This window comes from Cyanistes caeruleus, chromosome 10 (genome assembly GCF_971803275.1).
Source record: "Cyanistes caeruleus chromosome 10, bCyaCae1.hap1.1, whole genome shotgun sequence".
Taxonomy (NCBI): domain Eukaryota; kingdom Metazoa; phylum Chordata; class Aves; order Passeriformes; family Paridae; genus Cyanistes; species Cyanistes caeruleus.
This window is the reverse complement of record NC_141710.1, coordinates 21,628,803-21,647,547: the sequence shown is the minus strand read 5'-3', so window position 1 is coordinate 21,647,547 and position 18,745 is coordinate 21,628,803. Positions and strand designations below refer to the sequence as shown.

At 43.4% G+C, this 18,745-nt stretch overlaps 1 protein-coding gene across 8 annotated transcripts in view; it reads right to left on the bottom strand.

The window, feature by feature from the left end:
• Positions 1 to 18,745, bottom strand: part of MECOM (MDS1 and EVI1 complex locus) — a 330,408-nt gene that overhangs the window by 3,171 nt on the left and 308,492 nt on the right. For 4 of the 8 annotated variants that reach the window (XM_086843339.1, XM_086843340.1, XM_086843347.1 and 1 more), the window contains 6 exons: positions 15,946 to 15,972; positions 8,760 to 8,926; positions 6,335 to 6,412; positions 4,434 to 4,603; positions 3,196 to 3,340; positions 242 to 478 (listed from right to left, as the gene is read on the bottom strand). In XM_086843339.1, coding sequence (XP_086699465.1) covers positions 242 to 478; positions 3,196 to 3,340; positions 4,434 to 4,603; positions 6,335 to 6,412; positions 8,760 to 8,926; positions 15,946 to 15,972 — 824 coding nt within the window. The remainder of the gene's footprint in view (positions 1 to 241; positions 479 to 3,195; positions 3,341 to 4,433; positions 4,604 to 6,334; positions 6,413 to 8,759; positions 8,927 to 15,945; positions 15,973 to 18,745) is intronic. The other 4 variants (XM_086843341.1, XM_086843342.1, XM_086843346.1 and 1 more) reach the window with 1 other exon arrangement.

The window sequence follows — 18,745 nt, the reverse complement described above, 5'->3', positions numbered from 1 at the left end:
CCTGTCCCAGCCAGAACCTCACAATAGCTCCCCAAGCACACTCCATTTTCCTAACAAGGGCTCCAGGCTGCACGAAGAGGCAGAAAGCAGGGCTGGTGCTGACCCAAACACAGAGGCACGTCGCTATTGTGAGTGGGAAGCGGCTGCTCCGGACCGGCAGCCGGTTTGGTGCTGGCACTCTCGTATGGTTTATTGTTTTTATTCCGCCTATCGGGCACACCAATACTCGGAAGGAACCAACCTGCCAGGGGAAGCTTTGCAGTTCATGTCCAAAGTACTCGTTTCCTCGTAATCCTCCTCAGGGGTGCCCTCATGCATGTCACTCGTCACGGGCTCTTTGACTGCTTTCCCTGCCATTTCGCTCTCTTCATCCTCTTCATCCATCATTACTTCATCTTCTGCCTCCTCGTCATCCAACAGATCCGAGTTCTGGCTGGCTATCATGGCTTTTTCATCCTTAAAGTGGCTGCCATTCATTCTGAAATAGTACCAAAGTACCAAAACAAATGCAAACTATAAACACACATCAGATATGAAAGCTCCTCATCGACAGACTCTTGGAGGCAGATCTGAAAAACATCTGTCCCAGCAGAATAAAGTGACTTTTGTATTTTATATCTTGCTTAGCTTCAGACATTCAGGGAGCATTGGAGAAAATTCCACTCAGAAATCCATGGGACATTACAGCATGGGATTTTCCTGTTATCCTGCTAAAACTACTGTTCTAACAGAGGCATGTTCACATAACCATTCCAAATTTTCTCATGCATTATTTGATCTCAAGTTTTCAATCATACATGTAGTCTGAGAAAAACAACTCACTGCCTTTTAACAGAAGCTGTAGGGGCCAAGAAACTCTGAAAATCAGATCTGGCATTTTTAACAAAAAATGACATCCAATGTTGCATTCAGTTTTAAAGTCAAAATCACATGCATAATTAATTGTGTACACTACCACCCCTTTGGAAGCCCTACTGCTTCACTGAATGTATGGATTTCATACATGGGAACCTAAGGGACTTCAGCTGGAGACCTGAAGAGTGGTCTGCAATATTGCCTCCGTGCTGAACTAGGTTATTGACTGATTTGAAGGGTAAAAAGCAATGAAAAGAAAGGTCATATGGCAATTTAAGTGCATTTATTCTTATTAGATGAGTAATTACAGCAATACACACATGGAAAACCATTTGGTCTACGCGCTGTTATTACGCTGCCCTTTGCTCTCAGACAATGACTTCTCTTAACTACTTCCTACGGGATTTTTATCAAGGACATAACACCCACGCTGAAGCAGGGGCTGGTTTGGTAATGGTCTCAACCCCGCAGGGTTCAGAGCATCCAGCGCTGCATGGTGTCCATCACATCAAATGAGAGCCGAAGAAATTCGGCACCGCGGCCTCAACGAACGCCCAACCAGAGGCGCAGCGACGCCAACGCGCTCCACCCGCCGGAGCCCCCCCAAAATTCATGCTACCACTCTATCTGCCCCCACCACGTCATGCAGCACAGAGGCCTTGATTCATCTATTGTTCTCATTGTGCAAAAGGTCCTTAACTCTTCCAGGAATACAGTTATAAAAATGGAAACCTTATTGTCCACGCGCAGTTTGCTTCAGACTCCGTGTGCTTCAAACTGTGCGGGACAATATGGGATAGACCCTAAGCTGGAGCACGATAAGATGAACCCTCACAGCCTTGCTGGTGTTTAACATTTGGCTTTCTGAGGAGCAAAGCTGGTTTCTGCCACAATAATAGTACCGTTTCCCTGAACATTATTAGAGTTTCATCTATTTTCCGAGCAAATTCCAGCTGACTGCCATGAGTTTAGTATTGCATTGAAAAAAATGCTCTAGGGAACGGTCTGTCTTTAGAACAGTATCAAAAAAATCTGAGGTTGTGCAGAACAGGGAGAGCTGAAGCAGCCACCTCCCTCTAAGATCATCAGAGAAATATCTCTTTATCATCTTTTATTTAAATAGGCAGAAATAAGAGATTGCTGAGCGCAGTTTGAGCTGCCAACTTGCTTGTTATGCTCAATTGAGGCTGCTAGAAATGAAAGGGAGATGGACTACAACCAAAGTAACAAAAGCCATGTGATTAAGAAAACAGATTCTCTAATTATGCTTTCAAATGCAGCAATTTGCCAGGGATAAAATATCCGTCAAGAGCAGTCTGAAGTGCCAAATTTAGAAAGGAAACACTGCACAACCCAGCAACCTTTCCACTTTTCTGACTTCCTGTCAGAGGACATGTTGAGACCAGATGTGCAAGGAAAAAATCCCAAGCCCTCATTGCCAATCAAGATGGAATGAAATTTGAATATGCATGTAATCACTTAATCCAATACTTTTGTGGAAATTGTGTTGTGTCCCCCATTTTGATCCCTTCACAAAGGCATCTAGAAATTGAGGAGACAGCAAAGTTTGTCACCAACAGTAAGAATTTTTTGATGTTGATAATGTAATGCCAATTCAAAAGGGAAAATAATGCATAATGCAACACCAATCCCAAAGAAATACGTGGGGCTCCATCCCACAGCCTTTTCTGCTTAGCTGCACTTTTATTAACTGAAAATATTTAGAAGTGGTCTCTCTTCTGTTAGTTCAGAAGAATTCAAACACCCATGTACTTAATAAATCTTAGTAGAAAAAGCTCTCTCACATGCTGGAGCACCGTGGACTCCCAGCGCCCACCCGCAGCCTCACGGGCTTTTGGCTACTCAGCATCTTTCTTGGGATTGAGTTACTTACGGGAAAGGACTTGCAGCTACAATCTTTCATTTGATCCAAGAATTCAGCTTGGTCTACTTTATTAATTACACATTTAAATTGCACCTAAATCCTAAGGCTCCATACATTTAGCCACAGGATGTAGAATTCACCTGTTCTGCAGTGAATGTAAAGAGAAGGAATTTTTCAGCAGACTTAAATCAGCAGTGGGAGCCTGAAACTGAGAGCTCCAGATACAAGGAGAAAGGTGTGTTCACAGATGGAATCTCTTGTCCACTTGGAACATCTTCATACACAGAGGGGAGGGAATCAACACATTTCTTTTCCTGAGACACCAAGGTGGCCACTGAAGCAACCAGATTCTAAAATAACTCTGGCTCCAGACATCATCAAAAGTGAACCATCAGGTCTGCAGACCTGGAAAAGAATGGTGGGCACCTTCTGAAGGCAGATCAGACACAACTCACCTCTCCTCTGAGTTTTGGGGGGATTGATTGTTGTGGTTGCTGTTTCCAATAAAATTCCTAATTTCTGTGAAGTAAGAGTCTTCCTTGTCATCTAGGATTGCCCCTGTGCTTTCCAGTTCTGAGTGAGGTGAAGATGTTGCAGTACCTTAAAGCAAAACATATGACATCTGTTGCTGCTCCTTTATATTTTCTATGTTTAAGTATTTAAATCAAAAGGAAATTGAAACTCTGGTTAAAACAGGTGAGACCCAAAGGCTGGTCAGCGTGAACTATCAGCTTTTGGCCATAAAACAAGTAATTAGTAATTATTCATGGGCAAAGGTGATTTCCAGCTAAAATTACTTGGTTGCATGCTGGGTACCCTTTCCATGATTTATCATCACTTTTGCCACGTCTCTATTTCAACATCTCCCTCCTGCTCCTTGTGATTCCAAGACTGTCCATTGATAACTGTCCTTCTTAGACCAACAGCCTAAGTGAGCAAATGGAACTTAATTTTTAGCTATCAATTATGCAGATTTGTTCAAACTATAGAGCAGCCATTGCCATAATCACCCAGGTTCATTAGCAATGAGAGACCAGTGTCAGACTTTCTCTGAGCACTGGGGAAGGGACAGCTCTGCATTCACTGCATGCCCCTGGTTATCTCCACTGAGGCAAGATGCAGACTGAAAGGACTGCAGAGAGGGTTTCCATGAAATGCTGCAGACACCCAAAGCAGCCCAGTGACATCCCCTCCTGTCACTGCCTGTGCTGCTGCTGCTGTGCAGCGACCAATTTGCTTTGGGGCTTGAGAGGCACCATTAGCTCCATAATAGCCAGCAGCACTTTTCAGCTCCTGACAGTGGGAATATTTCAGAAGGTGCCAGGAAAATGTTTTAGAGTGCCCCCTGAGACTCTAAATCTAGGACTCCTATTGAGAGCCAAGTGATTGCGGAGATGGGATTAAACCAATTTTCCCTGTCCGTTCCCAAAACGCTATGGGTTGGCTTAATTAAAACCAAAAGAAAAGGCATCACCCAGTGGTCTTAAGTTACACAAGGGGAGAGTTTATGCTGGGATTTTCAAAGCACTTTAAATGTCAGCAGAGCTTAGGCACCTACACGTTTTGCAGCCCCCCACCCGTCGGAGCAGCGTGTGCCTGTGGACCCTGGGCAGCACCGACAGGGAAAGGACAATCCCTGGGACGTGGGGCAGGCTGGGGAGGGGAGAGCCAGGAGGGAAGAGGCAGAACATACCAGACATGTTCCCGTTCTCGTGCTTTTTTAGGTGTCTGTCAAGATTGGTTTGTTGACCAAAACACCTGTCACACAAGTGACACTTGAATGGCTTCTCTTTATTGTGGATGTTACGCACATGTCTCTGCAGGTTAGAGGATATGCTAAAGGATCTGTCACAGTATTTGCATCTAAAAAAAAACAACAAAACAAGTGGGTAGGGAAGAGTTTGTTAGTCGCTGGAAGTGTAAGATTTGTCCTAAGATACATGAAGAGCCTTCTGGGCTCAGTCTCAGCACCCAACCACAGTTCCTTGTTCCCTGCTGAGGCCCAATCCTCCCTGACATAAAGAGAAATTTTGGCTAAGTGGGGAGCTGTGCTCTTGGAAAGGAGACATAACTTCTGTGGTGGGGTTTTCAGCTTTCATTCACATTAGACTTTGTATTTTAAATACTGCCTCTAGGAATGAGCAAAATATTCCTGAGCTAATGGCATCAAAATTAGCTATGGTAATTGAGTCCCATGTTTTCAAAACTGTTGCATGCAAAGTTGGGAAGTTTGAAAACAGTAGAGCAATAACTGTATTGTTTCATGTGCTGCCAATACAATACAATTAAACACTTTTGGAAGAAACATGAAACAGATCTCTTCTAATGCTCAAATAAGGTAAAAAGGGCTATTTCTTTTCCTATTCTAAATTATACTGTGTGATTAAATCTTTTCTTGAGGAATTAGCTTGCTTGATTGCTAATCCCAGAGGAAATTTGGTTATCTTGCAAAAACCAGCAATAAACAATCCCAACCTTTAATACTGTGCCAATGTGAGTAGTTTAGTCTATCACTCTGGTACCAGAGGCATCAATTTTCATACTCTGTAGCGATTTGGAGTCCCTAAAGCCTTTACTGTATTGCTCTTTAAGCCATTACTAAGTCATACTATAACTATTCCAAATTCTCAGGCTGGCAACCAGCCAAGAGTCTTCACCACTTTAGTTTTTCAATCTTTTACTTCTCCCGTGCCTCTCTTACACTTGTCAATGATGTCAAATTTTTTTAGTGCTGAAATCACCCATTATGCTACTAATTGCTTGTGGCTTTTATGCAGTGGATGGGTATAACATGCATCAAGACCTTCCTTCAATAAAATTAGATGTGAATCTCATTTCCCAAAGAGACTAAATGCAAAAAACATATTGTTTCCTCACAAACAATGAGCTTACTCTGCTCTTTACAGCTCATAAAATGCAGAAATCTGTGCATTTCTTTTACTGGAACATGAGCTGGCCTCTTTCCAGTTTAAATTAGCCTTTCATTTTCAATAAGGTGAAGCTTTATACACATTTCTGCATGTGACTGTCCTGGATTCAGTATCACACACATATTCTTATCAACAGGAGAGTACACCCACATGGGCTTTGGGGTTAAGCAGACCTCAGAAAAGAACCAGATTTGGCAGGAAACAAATAAATACAGTAACGCCTTTGCAACCGGGACCTTTCAGAAATCAGATGACTGACAAATCACCCAATTTTAGGCTGCAAATAACACTGCAGAACTGCAATAAAAAAAAACATTTTTGCAAGGGAAAATACGTCCATGAGCTCTACTGAACTGGTTCAGCAGTGCCAGCCACCCTGCCAGCAAAGGCAGGATTTGGGGATTGTGGTGGGAAGCTGCCCCAGCCAAAAGAACTTTACTAAGACCAAAACTCTCCCTTTCTTCAGCTTCAACACTGAGCAGCAGCACTGAATGCACGAAACGCTGAGACCAAAATGCAATGGTGGGTCCAAAGCTAAGGAGGAAGGGCTGGAGCTGGTCCAGCAAGGACATTGAATTCCCTGGCTTTATTCACAGAAAACATCTGCACTGGAAGGGACCCTAAAGCTTGGCCAGGGCACGGGCAGGGATGAGGGGTGTGGTACCTATAGGGCTGCTCTCCAGTGTGCGTCCTCAGGTGACGGGTCAGGTTTGCAGATCTCGGGAAAATCTTGCCACAGTATCTGTGATAAGAAAATGTTTGATAAGACAACACGACCTTCAGTGGCTTCATCCCAGTTTGGGCTGCACCCAAACATCCCAGTTTGGGATGCACAGCCCAAATGGAATCATCACGATATGGTCCTATTGGCATTGCTTTGGTGCAAGAACATTTTAATAAAAGCATTCAGCAAATGTAAGGGATCAACACACACACACAAACACACACACACAAGAGTGGGACTGGAACTGCTGGCACCAACCAGCTTTGCTTGTGCAGAATCAAAGGTTTATGAAAAACCTGTTTTAAAGATCACCCCAAGGTTCTAAGCCCACTGGGTGATTATCAGCCTCATTCAGATTTGGAATCAAGAGAATCTGTTATTAAAGCTTTGGATTTCTGCCTCTGTGTAAGCAAATTTCAAAGCTTTCAACCAATTCTACGTGTCAGCAAACGTGACACCGTTCTGTGCACTGAATAGGATCAGAGCAGACAAGACTCAAAGACCTAATCCATCAAGGTATGTTTCTATAACAACACATCTTGAAAGAAGGTGACATGTTTTCAAAAAGATCAGATAAACCGATATGCCAGTGTCAAATGCCTGCACATTCTGGAGATGATATAGAGACCTAAACAGTGCAATTTAAAAACCATTCTCCAAACTCGATAATATGTCACAGGAAAAGTAATGGCAAAAAAAAAATAAAATAAAATTATCCTGAGTTTTCCCCCCTTCATTCAAGTAACATATGAATATTCAGTTTATAATTGGCCCGTTCTGCTGGGGACATTGAGCCCATTTTTGCATGGGGGCAGAGCACACACAGCACTCTCTTAAGTGAATGAGGGTGGTGCCTGCTCCACACGATGACTTTGAAGATTGCATCCCTTCACTTTTAACATCCCATTTATTTTTTCACAACGTGATGTATAAGCCTTCAAAATACCCACACAGCTAATTCCACTCTCCTTGACAAAGCTCCCATTCATTTTGGGTGCACATTCAATGACTATCTTCATTGTGGGGCTTTTTTTAAGTCCCTACACACAAGTCCTAATAAGTCATGTATTTTATCACTGATCCCTTTGGATATTAAAACCAGAAGCCTGAGAGAAAACACGTCTGTAGTTCACGATCAAAAAAATCAATAATGAAAGCACACTTTTATATACGAAAGTGATGAGAAAATTTGGGGAAAAAAAAAAGAAAAGAATTGTTTATATAACAGTTTCCACCTCATTTATCAAACTTCTGTGATACAGGGTGATGCCGTAGGATTTAGCTTTTATATTTTTCAAATCCTCTACTGCTTTAGAGCATAACTCTAAAACTCCATATAGTGTTAGCTACTGTCTTCACATTTTGGTCAGACAAAACAATTCCTCTCTGTGCCTGAAACTCAAGGACACCTCACTGTCTCAGGCCTCGAGGGATGTAAAGAGTGAATTGTGAGGGGCAAAGCTGGAGTAAATTTCTTCATTACCTGAAACTGTAACTGGGGGATTAACCCCTGATATGTAAATGGACCAAAATTACAACTGTCTGAAAAGCTTGTGACCGTCACCCACCTTGGGGGCAGCCTCTGGGAGGCTTCTGACTGCCCAAGGTGTATCTATTGAAGGCCTTTAATAAATAATTCTCTTAATCTTGTTTAGCCTCTGTTCTAGGTGGCTACTCCAGGGCATCAAGGGAGAGCTCTTTGTTTTTTGACACCAATAATTTAATAAAGAGAATCACAGAATCACTGGGTTGGAAGAAACCTTCAAGATCATTGAGTCCAACCCATTCCCTAACACCTCAGCTAGGCCATGGCACTGAGTGCTATATACACTTTTTTTTTTAAACACATCCAGGGATGGTGACTCCACCACCTCCCTGGGCAGGCCATTTCAGTACTTTATCACCCTTTCTCTAAAAATCTTCTTCCTAATATCCAACCTATATTTCCCTTGGTGCAGCTTGAGTCTGTGTCCTCTCGTTCTGTCAATGCTGCCTGGAGAAAGAGCCCGACCCCACCTGCATAGAACCACTTTTCAGGGAGTTGTAGAGATGATAACATCACCTCTGAGTCTCCTTTTCTCCAGGATGAACAACCCCAGCCCCCTCAGCCATCCACCAGCCTCACTGCCCTCCTCTGGACACGCTCAAGCATCTCGATGTCCTTCCCAAACTGAGTGCCCAGAACCAGACACAGCACTCGAGGTGCGGCCTCTCCAGTGCCGAGCACAGGCGAAGAACAACCTCCCTGCTCCTGCTGCCCCCAGCACTGCTGATCCAGGCCAGGAGCCCCATGTGGGCACGGAGACACTCGTGTGGGATGCCAGAACCAGGGGTCTGGGGAGGGCAGGGCTGGCCCCAGGGCTACCTGCAGGTGTAGCGCTCCTTGCCCTTGCGCAGCAGCGTCTCGGGGAGGGCGCTGGGCGGCGCGCGGAAGTTGAACATGGACGGCACCGACTGGATCAGCTCGCTGGCCTCCGGCTTCAGGCTGCTGAAGCTCTCCAGCTTCTCAGCCATGTTTTCTATAGCTGACACCTGCAGCAGGAGAGAGCACACAGCCCACCAAGGTCAATAATCCCCTCGGCTTCCTGCCCCCACCAGCAACACAAAATGCAGAGAATGTCAACTGACAAGTGAAAGAAGAAAAGGGAAAAAAGTCAGTGTAGAGCTGGAGTATTGAAAATGAAGGGTTGTGAGGGTAATAATCAGCCAGTGTTCATTTCTTATTATTTTTAAGCCCCAGCTCCTATAAAATTTCAGGTTTTGCAGTCATGCTCTGTGGTTGCGTGCCTACAAGTCTATGCACCCCATCTGCAGAAATCATTGAATATTTATTACCAAATGAACAGAAATAATAACTGAACTTCCAACTTTTATTTTTTTTAAGCACTTGCAGAGGACACATATTGCAGAAGAAACCCCATGAACACTCTAGCTCAACCAAGGGCTGCAACAATCCAGATCCAAAAAGGCTCCAGCAATGTCCCAGTCACATCCAGTCCAGTGCTCCAGCCTATTATAGCCAAAGACCATCAGATAAACACAGAAGAAATGAAACTTTGGTGGGTTTGGTGCTCTGTATTCACATTGCCTGTTAGATGTCTATGCTATTTTTTCCACCTCTTAATATTCTTGCTCTACCTTTAGTTGCCTTTAACTCCTATGTGTTTTGGGATGGCTCCACTCCTGATTAGCTGTCTCTAATTTTCAGGGAGTGAGGATTAAGTAATTTCTGGAGAACAGTTTCCTTTAAGTTGTCTGGAACAGACCATGAAAAGCTCCTCCAAAGCCTCACACATTGCCACTTGAAGAGTTCAAGAATGCTGGTGAGCCTACTGACAGGTGAGAATAACCATCCACCTCTCCACAACACCACAAACAAATGAAAATAAGCAAGTCAAACTCTCACCTACAGAGCACAAAACCCACAGCATGAGCCCTGTGCAAGATCTTGCTTGCAACAAAGAAGGAAATTATATGAAAGACATGATGTTGAACCCTTCTCAGCTGGAACACCTCCACAGACCGTTCTTCAAAATCCATAAAAGGTTCCTCTGATTGTTGGAAAACTGAAATTTTAATTGGAAGAACTGGGCATTTTTGCAGGTTTATTTGATTTTATTTTCATTGGCAGAATTACACAGCTGTCTCCTGGCATGACTATTTCCATGCTGGTTAGCTCTGCCTTTGGCCTGGGTTGTTTTTTTCCCTTTAGCCTGTAGCCTGCCCTCTCATTTCATGCTCAGATTCCTAATGCTGAGTACAAATTGCAACGTACAGGGTACCACTGCCAATTTGCCAAATGTCTTTCATCAAACACGGTGGAAAAAAATAAAAAATCTCAGAGGGAAGTCAAGATACATTTACTTGTCAGGCAACAAATGTGAAAGCACTGGGAGGCAGTAAGGGCTGTAAGCTCTGGGGTTTGATTCATAATCACTCAGCTGCTAAAACATTCTCCACAGATGCAAGTGGACAGCACATTTGTCAATATGAAGGATTTTGACATGTACTGATCACAGGCATGAGATATGTAATGATGATGCTGCTGGGAGAGGAGGTAATTCTATCTCGGCACCGAGATGTCATTATCAACCCATACACCTCAACATTACCATATATTTCTTTTTATACGACTTCATCTTCTCCTTCAGTTGGAATTGATTATTTAAGCTTTTAAACCAGATGTTCCACCACCTTTAATTCCTTCTAATTGTTCCCCACAAAAATTCACTCATCTATTTTACAACTGCTGAAAATAAATGGTTTGAATGAAAAATGCCCTTTGGCCTTCGGGCTGATTAGCAATGACAAGACAGTGCATGGGTTATGATATCACATATTTATGGTGAAGAATAATAAGGGTACTGAGAAGTATAATAAATGCTTTATTTATGTATATTTAATATTCAAGTCCATTTCATTATCTAGTGGGTTTAAATCAATTTTGGATCACAATTTCTCATGCACACAGTCCCTGCCAGTATTATATTAAAGCAACTATTTTCCCCTTTACATTTAAAATGGCTTAGTCATGCTGATTTTTTAGTTCTTATTTCCAGAATTTTGCAGAGTAGAAACTGAGACAGACTCTTGTTTCATACACAAGAACACAGATCAGCTCTACCTCCAACACTGCCTCCAGGATTACATCAGTCCCAAAATAGGTATGAAATCAGCACCTAATCTTAAATCCCTCATCCAGAGGAAACACCAGCACTTCCAATTATTTTAAAGCATTACTCTCTTTCTAAAAATATGTTTCTCACCATAGGAATGACTATTGTGCTTGCTGGTTTGCTGCTTAGCTTTTTGTTTGCTTTTTTTTATTTTTTGAACTCTGACTTATGTGGTGACCTGGTATGATTTATGTTTTTCAAGAAGTGCACCAGCAGCAGTGGGAAGTGTTTGACCCCACAGCTTTGCTGATCCGAGGCACTGTCACTCCACTGCTATCAGGATAATTACAGCTGGTACTGTCTGCTGGAGTTAGGGCTCCCAAGAACCAAAATTGGGGAATTTTTATAAGAAGTCCTGAAGTGTGTTTGTGCTCAGAGCCATCCATCAGCAACTCCTATCGTGAGACGGGTTCCTGGGCTCTGGGGACATTTTACAGCTCATGGAATCCTGCAGCCCTGATCCACAACGTGCTGTCCTTCACCTTCAGTGCAGGAAGCCCCTGCTCAGCAGCCCACTTCCAAAATCCCAGCTGAGCAGTAAGAAATCCGGGGGTTTTGCATTCAGGATTAACTCAGACACCAAAACCAAGCAGGAATTCTAAACCTGTGACACCAGCTGCTGGAAGCTGGTACTCAGCACCAAGCAGTGGCTCCAGGGGACACACAGCAGGGTGGGCAGGGGACAGATCTCCCCAATGCCACACACCAGCACATGGAGCTGCAAGAGCATCAACTGGAGGCTGCATCTCCATCACAACATTGAAGGGCCATCAGCTCCTGCTCCTATTCACTCGGCTAAACCTTTTCAAACCCATTTCTATTTCTGTCAAGGACAGTTCACCAATTTAATTAGGTGCATATGAAAAGATACAGGCTTTTGTTCCTTCTAAGCCTTTTGCCTGATACTTTTTGTGGGTTTGTTTTTTTTTGTATTGTTATCACTAATGAATAAGCATTCCTCATTCAGGTTCTGCTCACCATTCATGGGCTCACGGAGCTGGGGCACAGCTCCCTCAGGCATTTCTTTCCCAGATGAAAAAATCAAAATCTACTTAATCTGTTTTTGAATGGGAGCTGTTCCCTACCTGTGATCATCATTGTTGCACTTTTCTATGTCTTTTCTAATTCTACTATGGCCTTTTTGAGAGGAACTTTAGCTGTATTCAGACCTGAAGGCAATATAACATAATGATGTTTTCAGTTCCTTTCTGATAAGCACTCAGGTGATATTTTCATAAGACTACCAACTTCAAGACCTTTTTTCTGAATGACAGGAGTTAAAAGTCACATTTTCCCTTCGGTATTAGTGGGTATTTACTGGCATATATCACTGTTTTAATCCTGGCAACTCAGCTTTCTCTGAATCTTCTGCAAAATCTTCATAGTCAGTTTTGGATTTGGCTACTCACAGTAAACAGTCACAAACCCTCTGCCTGCTCACCCTTCTGCCTATGGCATTTACAGACAGTTCTTTTACTGCTACAGTTCAGGGCCCAGGGACACCCCAAGATGGACCCACTGGTAATCTCCAGTGATTGTAAAAATCACTATTTTGCTCCTACCCTTTCCCCTCCTCTTTCTGCAATGACTGAATGTTAACTCAGGAGATGACTTTCCTTCTTCCACCACTAAACTCCCTCTTCCAGCTGAAACACAACTGAAGAAGCTTTTCCTCCTCCCAAACACCGTCAGTACTGATGGCAAAGCCAGACCAGCCTCCACAGGAGCTGTGCTGGCCATGGAGATGCTGCTCGACCCACCAAACTCCTGGAGAGAGGTGCTGCTGAGCCTGTCTGTCCTGGGGGGTTGGGTGGGTGCTCATGGTCACCTCCCCTCCCCAGGGATGGTCCGAGGGACCACCAGGGGGGCAGGTGTGGCTAAAGCCACCAGCTGTGCTTTCAGGGGGTTCTGCACCCCAAGCCAACACCCAGGGGCTGAGGTGATCCCTGAATGGGGAATCTTCCCCCTGGTGGGGGAAGCACTGTTTGACCCCAAGGATTGGATTAGTGAACTGCCATGCCCACAGGGAAAGCCCTCTGAGGAGGCAGGAGAGGGAGAAGATCCTATTAGATATTTCACATGCAGCCATTGCCTTACGGACGAGTCACGCACGCTCCTAATCTGCCATCAGTGAATGACAGCGTTTTATATAGAACAGTAACTTTTGATTTACATATATAAGAGTTGTTGATTCTATCTGTGTCCAGATGTCTGGAAAAGGAAGCAGCTTTCCCCCACCTCCCTGAGAGGCTATTAACCTCCGACTGACGCAAACTAATGTGCAGTCACAATTCCCCAGCTCCGACTCAGAAATGCAGACATTACCATAATCGGCTAAAACAAGTATTTATAAACATTTCAGCGGGCAAGATATCATCAGCAGGGCCCTCGAACATTTGTCTTAAAATTTATTAACCAACCCAAGAAAAAGTGGCATAAATAAAGCGAAGGTTTGCTGTTGCTGCTTTTTAAGAATAACCTGATGATATGAAATAATCTCGCAGACAATGTCATGAATTACATGACCTCATGTTTGACAAATGCCACTCCTTCATCGCTACTATCACAAAAACAACTGACTTTATGGCCAGACCTCATGGGAAAAAAAAATGTTCAAGTGTTTGCTTTCTATTTTTACTACTGTTATTTGGGGAACTCTTCAAAACCCTACAGCTAAAGCTCAGGATTTCTCCCTCCCCTAGCAGAAGTTACAATGCTGCCTCTAAAACCTGCAATTTGTGAATCATGTCATCTTGAAACTGTGTGTATTTGGACAGCCAGCCCTGGAACTTGGCTGAGTTCTATTCACGTTCAAGAGACCTATCACTCGTGGCTGAACTTTACGAAGCAGTAGCGAGAAACTCCTGATCTGCAGTACGGCCCCAGGATAACTGGATTTGTGTGAATGCATACAAAATGGTGGGGATTAAGCTCAGTTAACAGAATGGATCATGTCTTAAAAATAAGCCCAGTAAAACAAAAGCTTTGTTAAAGCACTCACCAAATTCCTTTCCATTTATTTGTAAAATTGTTTAAATTATTTGCCATTGTTCTTCGTATTTTCTGCCTAAAATTACAAAACCTCCTTAGAGCAACCTTCTCCTGATGGGACCAAAATGGCATAAATAGATCAAATTAACCCTGATCCATTCAAAAAATGGTGTTTTTATTGATTTACACCATAGGGCTCCTGCCAAACCATGAAAAAAAATATCTCAAATAATCTTGAAATATGTGGCACATGCAACTGGGAATTGAGATGGAAAGGCTCGTGTGACATAACCAAATCTCTCAAGATGGAGATTCATCCATGAATCAGCATCCTGCTCGGTCACTTCATGTTTTAAACACCTATTTCTGCTGGAGCTGCTCAAAGCGTGAGCACAGCCAGGAGACATACACTCACAAAAGGAGCAGGATGATGGAAACTTGAGGACCAAGCCAAAGCCAAGGAAATCAGACAGAAGGAACAGACTGCACTGTGTTTTTCCACTTCCCAAACCTGCTGAAGCAGAGCCACTTTTCTGAGAGCAGAGGATTAAGGGTGCCTGGACCGAATCACAAATACTACTGCTTCATGCTCTACAACGAATTTTCCCCAAGAAAATATTTGGGAACCACCTCCTGTGCTCTCCAAGTCTGGCATCTAACCCTGCCTCCTGCTTGCTGAGCCCCTGCAGCACCTCTGGCTGCTCTCAGGAGTCCTTCGCTGCCTGCTCAGCTCCTTCCAGCTCAAGCTCCCAGAGCATCTCTGCAGCTGCACAAAACAGCAATTCCGAGGAAGGGAGTGGGATTAAACTCACCGTGGGCACACAAATCAAAGGTGCAGCAGTGCCAGGGGTGTGCCAAGGAGGGCAGGGAGCAGAGGGCAGGGCTCAGAGCCCATCTGCAGGGGCAGCAGCCCGGGGCAGGGACACACGAGCACAGGAGCTCGGGAAGATCTCAGCGCTCAGCTTTGCTCAGTTCTGGCCTTTCCTGGTGAAACCAGTCCAGGTCATGGCAGGGAGAGCCATGAGCAGGAGTGAGTCAGGACCCCAGCCCTGCCTCCTGGCTCCAGCTCTCCCCTCCAAAGCCCAAAGGCTGGGAAAATCTGGGACAAGTATTTCTGGGTTCGGCGCTGCAGCTGAGGAGCCAGTGCGGGAGCAGAACACAGTTTTTGGAGCTGCATCTGCAAAAGCAGTTGCTGTGGCTCTTTTTTTTTATTTTTCTTCCCATGAGCAATTTAGATGTATTTAAAAACAAGGTTTTATGAAAATAGAAGAGAAAGCCCAAATTTATCCCATAGTGCACGAAAAGCACAATTCCTGTTCATGTAAGGAGGATGATTTAAGTATACACAGAGGACAGATTTTACCTAAACACAGCAAATAAATGGGTGTTTTATTTCTAATTTAAGCACTGCAATGAGCAATTAGGCTCAAAATTTCAAAGCTATTAAAGTTACTATTAAAGTGACTAACTCCCACCGAAGTCAAGTAAGAGATAAACATTAAATCCTCTGAGACTGTTTTTTAATGGAGATTAAATATTTATTAACTATTGCTATCTAACAAGATTTCAGCCTGAAAATTTCACTGCAATCTCTGAAGGAAAACAGCTTGGAACAATTTTTGTCACATATAAACAAAGACTGCATTCTGCAACCCTCACTCAGGTAAAGCTCCCATTGCCTTCACCAAACAAAACCAGCAGGACCAGGTAGGTAAAAATAAAGCCAATTTGACATAAGAGCATATTTATCTGCTCAGCTGCAAGACCCTGTAGGAAAAGAGTGGCATGCTCCATAATTGAGAGGTAAGTTATCTTTCATATTATATTTTTCTTATGCAATTTATTTCACAGTGATTAAATCAAAAATATAAGCAATGAACTTACCCAAATTCTTTGATCAGGCAATTGGAACTGGGAGCAAAATTGAAACAAAAACAACACATTATTCCTGCATTGGAATCCTTATTGCAATCAATCTACTTATTAAGAGTTTATTTAAAGATACTAATTTTGAGTAATTTGTTGGAAAGTGGTGTTCTCTTCCTAAATACAATCCTTGTAATGGCAAATAATTGTGAAATGCCATTAAATCATCCAACTTTCATAGCTTTTGGGCACAAGGAGGAATTTTGCCCAGCCAGAGATAGGATACAGACTTCAGGGTTCATGTCTGTAAGTTCTGTTTCAGAAACCTATTTGAAAGATCCATCTGTTTGCTGTCATATTAACCAGTTAAGAAATAATAAAATTATGGTCCCTGAGATCACAATTTTCAGGAATAAATTCAACAACCAAACCACAAGCTTTTAGGACATGAACAATAAGTTTGTAAATATTTTAAATCCTGCCAGCAGAAAATGAGAATTTGAGGAACTCTCCCCACCTGTACTTTTACAGGGGTGAACAGGGCTATAAAGGAAAAACAGCTTTTCTGGAAGCTGCTCCCCAGCCCTCTATAAACACCAAGCCAGATTCTGCCTTTGCAAACAGGAGGCTCCTTTCTGCTCTATTAAAGTTTGCAAGAAAGCATTTTGACATTTTCTTTTTTGACAGGACATGTGCTGCTGGTTTGTTTTTCTTTTACAGCGTTCCTCAGTGCCTGCTACACTCCTGACCTCTGTGTGGATGCAGCTCACACCAAGTTAAAGATGTTATCCCTCTCACCCAGGTAAGTGATGAAACCAAAGCCAGGCTTTGCCATGGACTTTTTATTCTGTGAATAAGAATAAGAAATGTGGAGAAGGGGGTTCTGCAGAGCCTCCCTCCCTCCTGGCCTTGGGGCTGGTGGCACCAGACACCTCCTCCTCCTCACAGTGACGGACTTGGTGACAGCCCTGGGACCTTCCTCAGGCACCAACAAGAGATTCAACCAGTTCCTTGGCACAAGACACCAAGGGTGGAAGCCTGACATCATTCCCATCAACAGGAAATGCCCAATGTCCCCATTTCACCCCCACACCCTCGCCTGACTCCCAGCTCCCCAGGTAATTCAGTCACACAGTGCTACATAAAAGAACATCCAACTCCTTTCCTTTCAACACAGCCAAACTCCAAACAGTGAATTTCAGCCCAGCAGCCCCTTCCCCACCCTCTGACCATCCCACCAACCACTGGCATCAGTCCAACCTGCAGCCAACACCTCCAGGACCCCCAAATCCAACATCACTGAACCCCTCTGAGTTACAGCTTCTGAACAGCTACAGAACACTAAGCAAAATAATCCTGCTTTTTCCATCTAAAATGCCCTCATTTAAGTAATTTACTCATAATTTACAGTTCCTTAGCTGCTCTAACAGAATCACTGACTTGATGGGGAGGAACCAGCCTGTTTTACAGCAGGGACAAAAAGCAGATTAAGGTATTTTCTATATTTGTGCATCAGCACTAGCTGCTACTAAAGGGGAATTTTCACTTGCTTTGCCAATTGGGCAGATCTACCTTATTAAAGGTAATTCAGCAGGAGGTGTTAAGCTGCTATTAAACCTTGCATATAAATTCTCAGTGATTTTAATACATCTTAAATTCTTATTTAATGCTTATAAATACTCACATAATGCCATAAATACTTACGGCATGTAAATACTACTACTAAATACTTTAATATTTAGATCCAACACTGTTCAGACATCAAAACTGGAAAGGGGTGTTTTTGTGCACCTGCAACCATATATGCTACCAGCTGCTCTTCCCAGTTCTGCAGAAGTGCCATATTTCAGAATATATTCCATGCAAGTTAGGACACAACAGCTTAGGGCTTCATTGGGAACAGAAAAAAGCAAGTGGTAGCAGAAAATTGGGCTGTTTGGCCTGGGAATTCAGAGGAACCTGAACCAGAGACAGCAGCTCATGGTCCTGTGCCTAAAACACAGGATGTGTAGAGGCTGTCATTGCTAAGAAGAAACAGCCCACAGCAAGGAGTTTCAAATCTGTAAATACCACAGAGCATCTTATTTCAGGTGTAAGATTTAACCAAGATTTTTAGCAAAATCTCCTTGAGCAAGGAGGAGGAAGACATAATGAGGGTGCGGTGCTGGCGAAGAAAAGCAACGTACAGTTCGCACACAGAACCTCTTTCTGTACCACATACACATCACAGCTGTTAGACTGCTTTGGGACACCCTCCTAAATGTTTTTCATCCAGGACTGTGTTCTGTGAGCAAGGGAGAAGCCCTCACAAAGTCTCTCTTCAGGGATGGAGGAGCAGGGATCCTACACACACTGCACACACTGCAGAAACCCAAAGAAACCGTGGAGCATTTGCACTGCGAGGCTTGGGAACATCAGCTGGAAACTTTTCCTCTCGTTTATGAGAGTCCTTAAACAAAATGAAATCCCTTTTGAAGTGGGATGCTCAGCTTTGCTGGCCTTACTCTGAATCTGCATTGACTCCCTGTAGCCACTATTGACTCTCCTGGCTCAGAGCACAGCAGAGTGCTGAAGACACGAGGGGCTGCAAATGTTGGTAGCTACCTTATGGTTTTGGAGGAAAATGGTTCTAAAAGACACATTCAGCTCGAATCTGGCTTCCTCTACAATCAAAACATGTTGTTTCATCTGCAAAACATCAAGAAGCTCAGAACAATGCTTACGCTTTTCCACCACAATGGTTCAGCAAAAACTGTGTGGTTTAGGAAATCCAAAAATGACTAAGACTGCATTCATTTCTCTGCACCTGCTTTGAAGC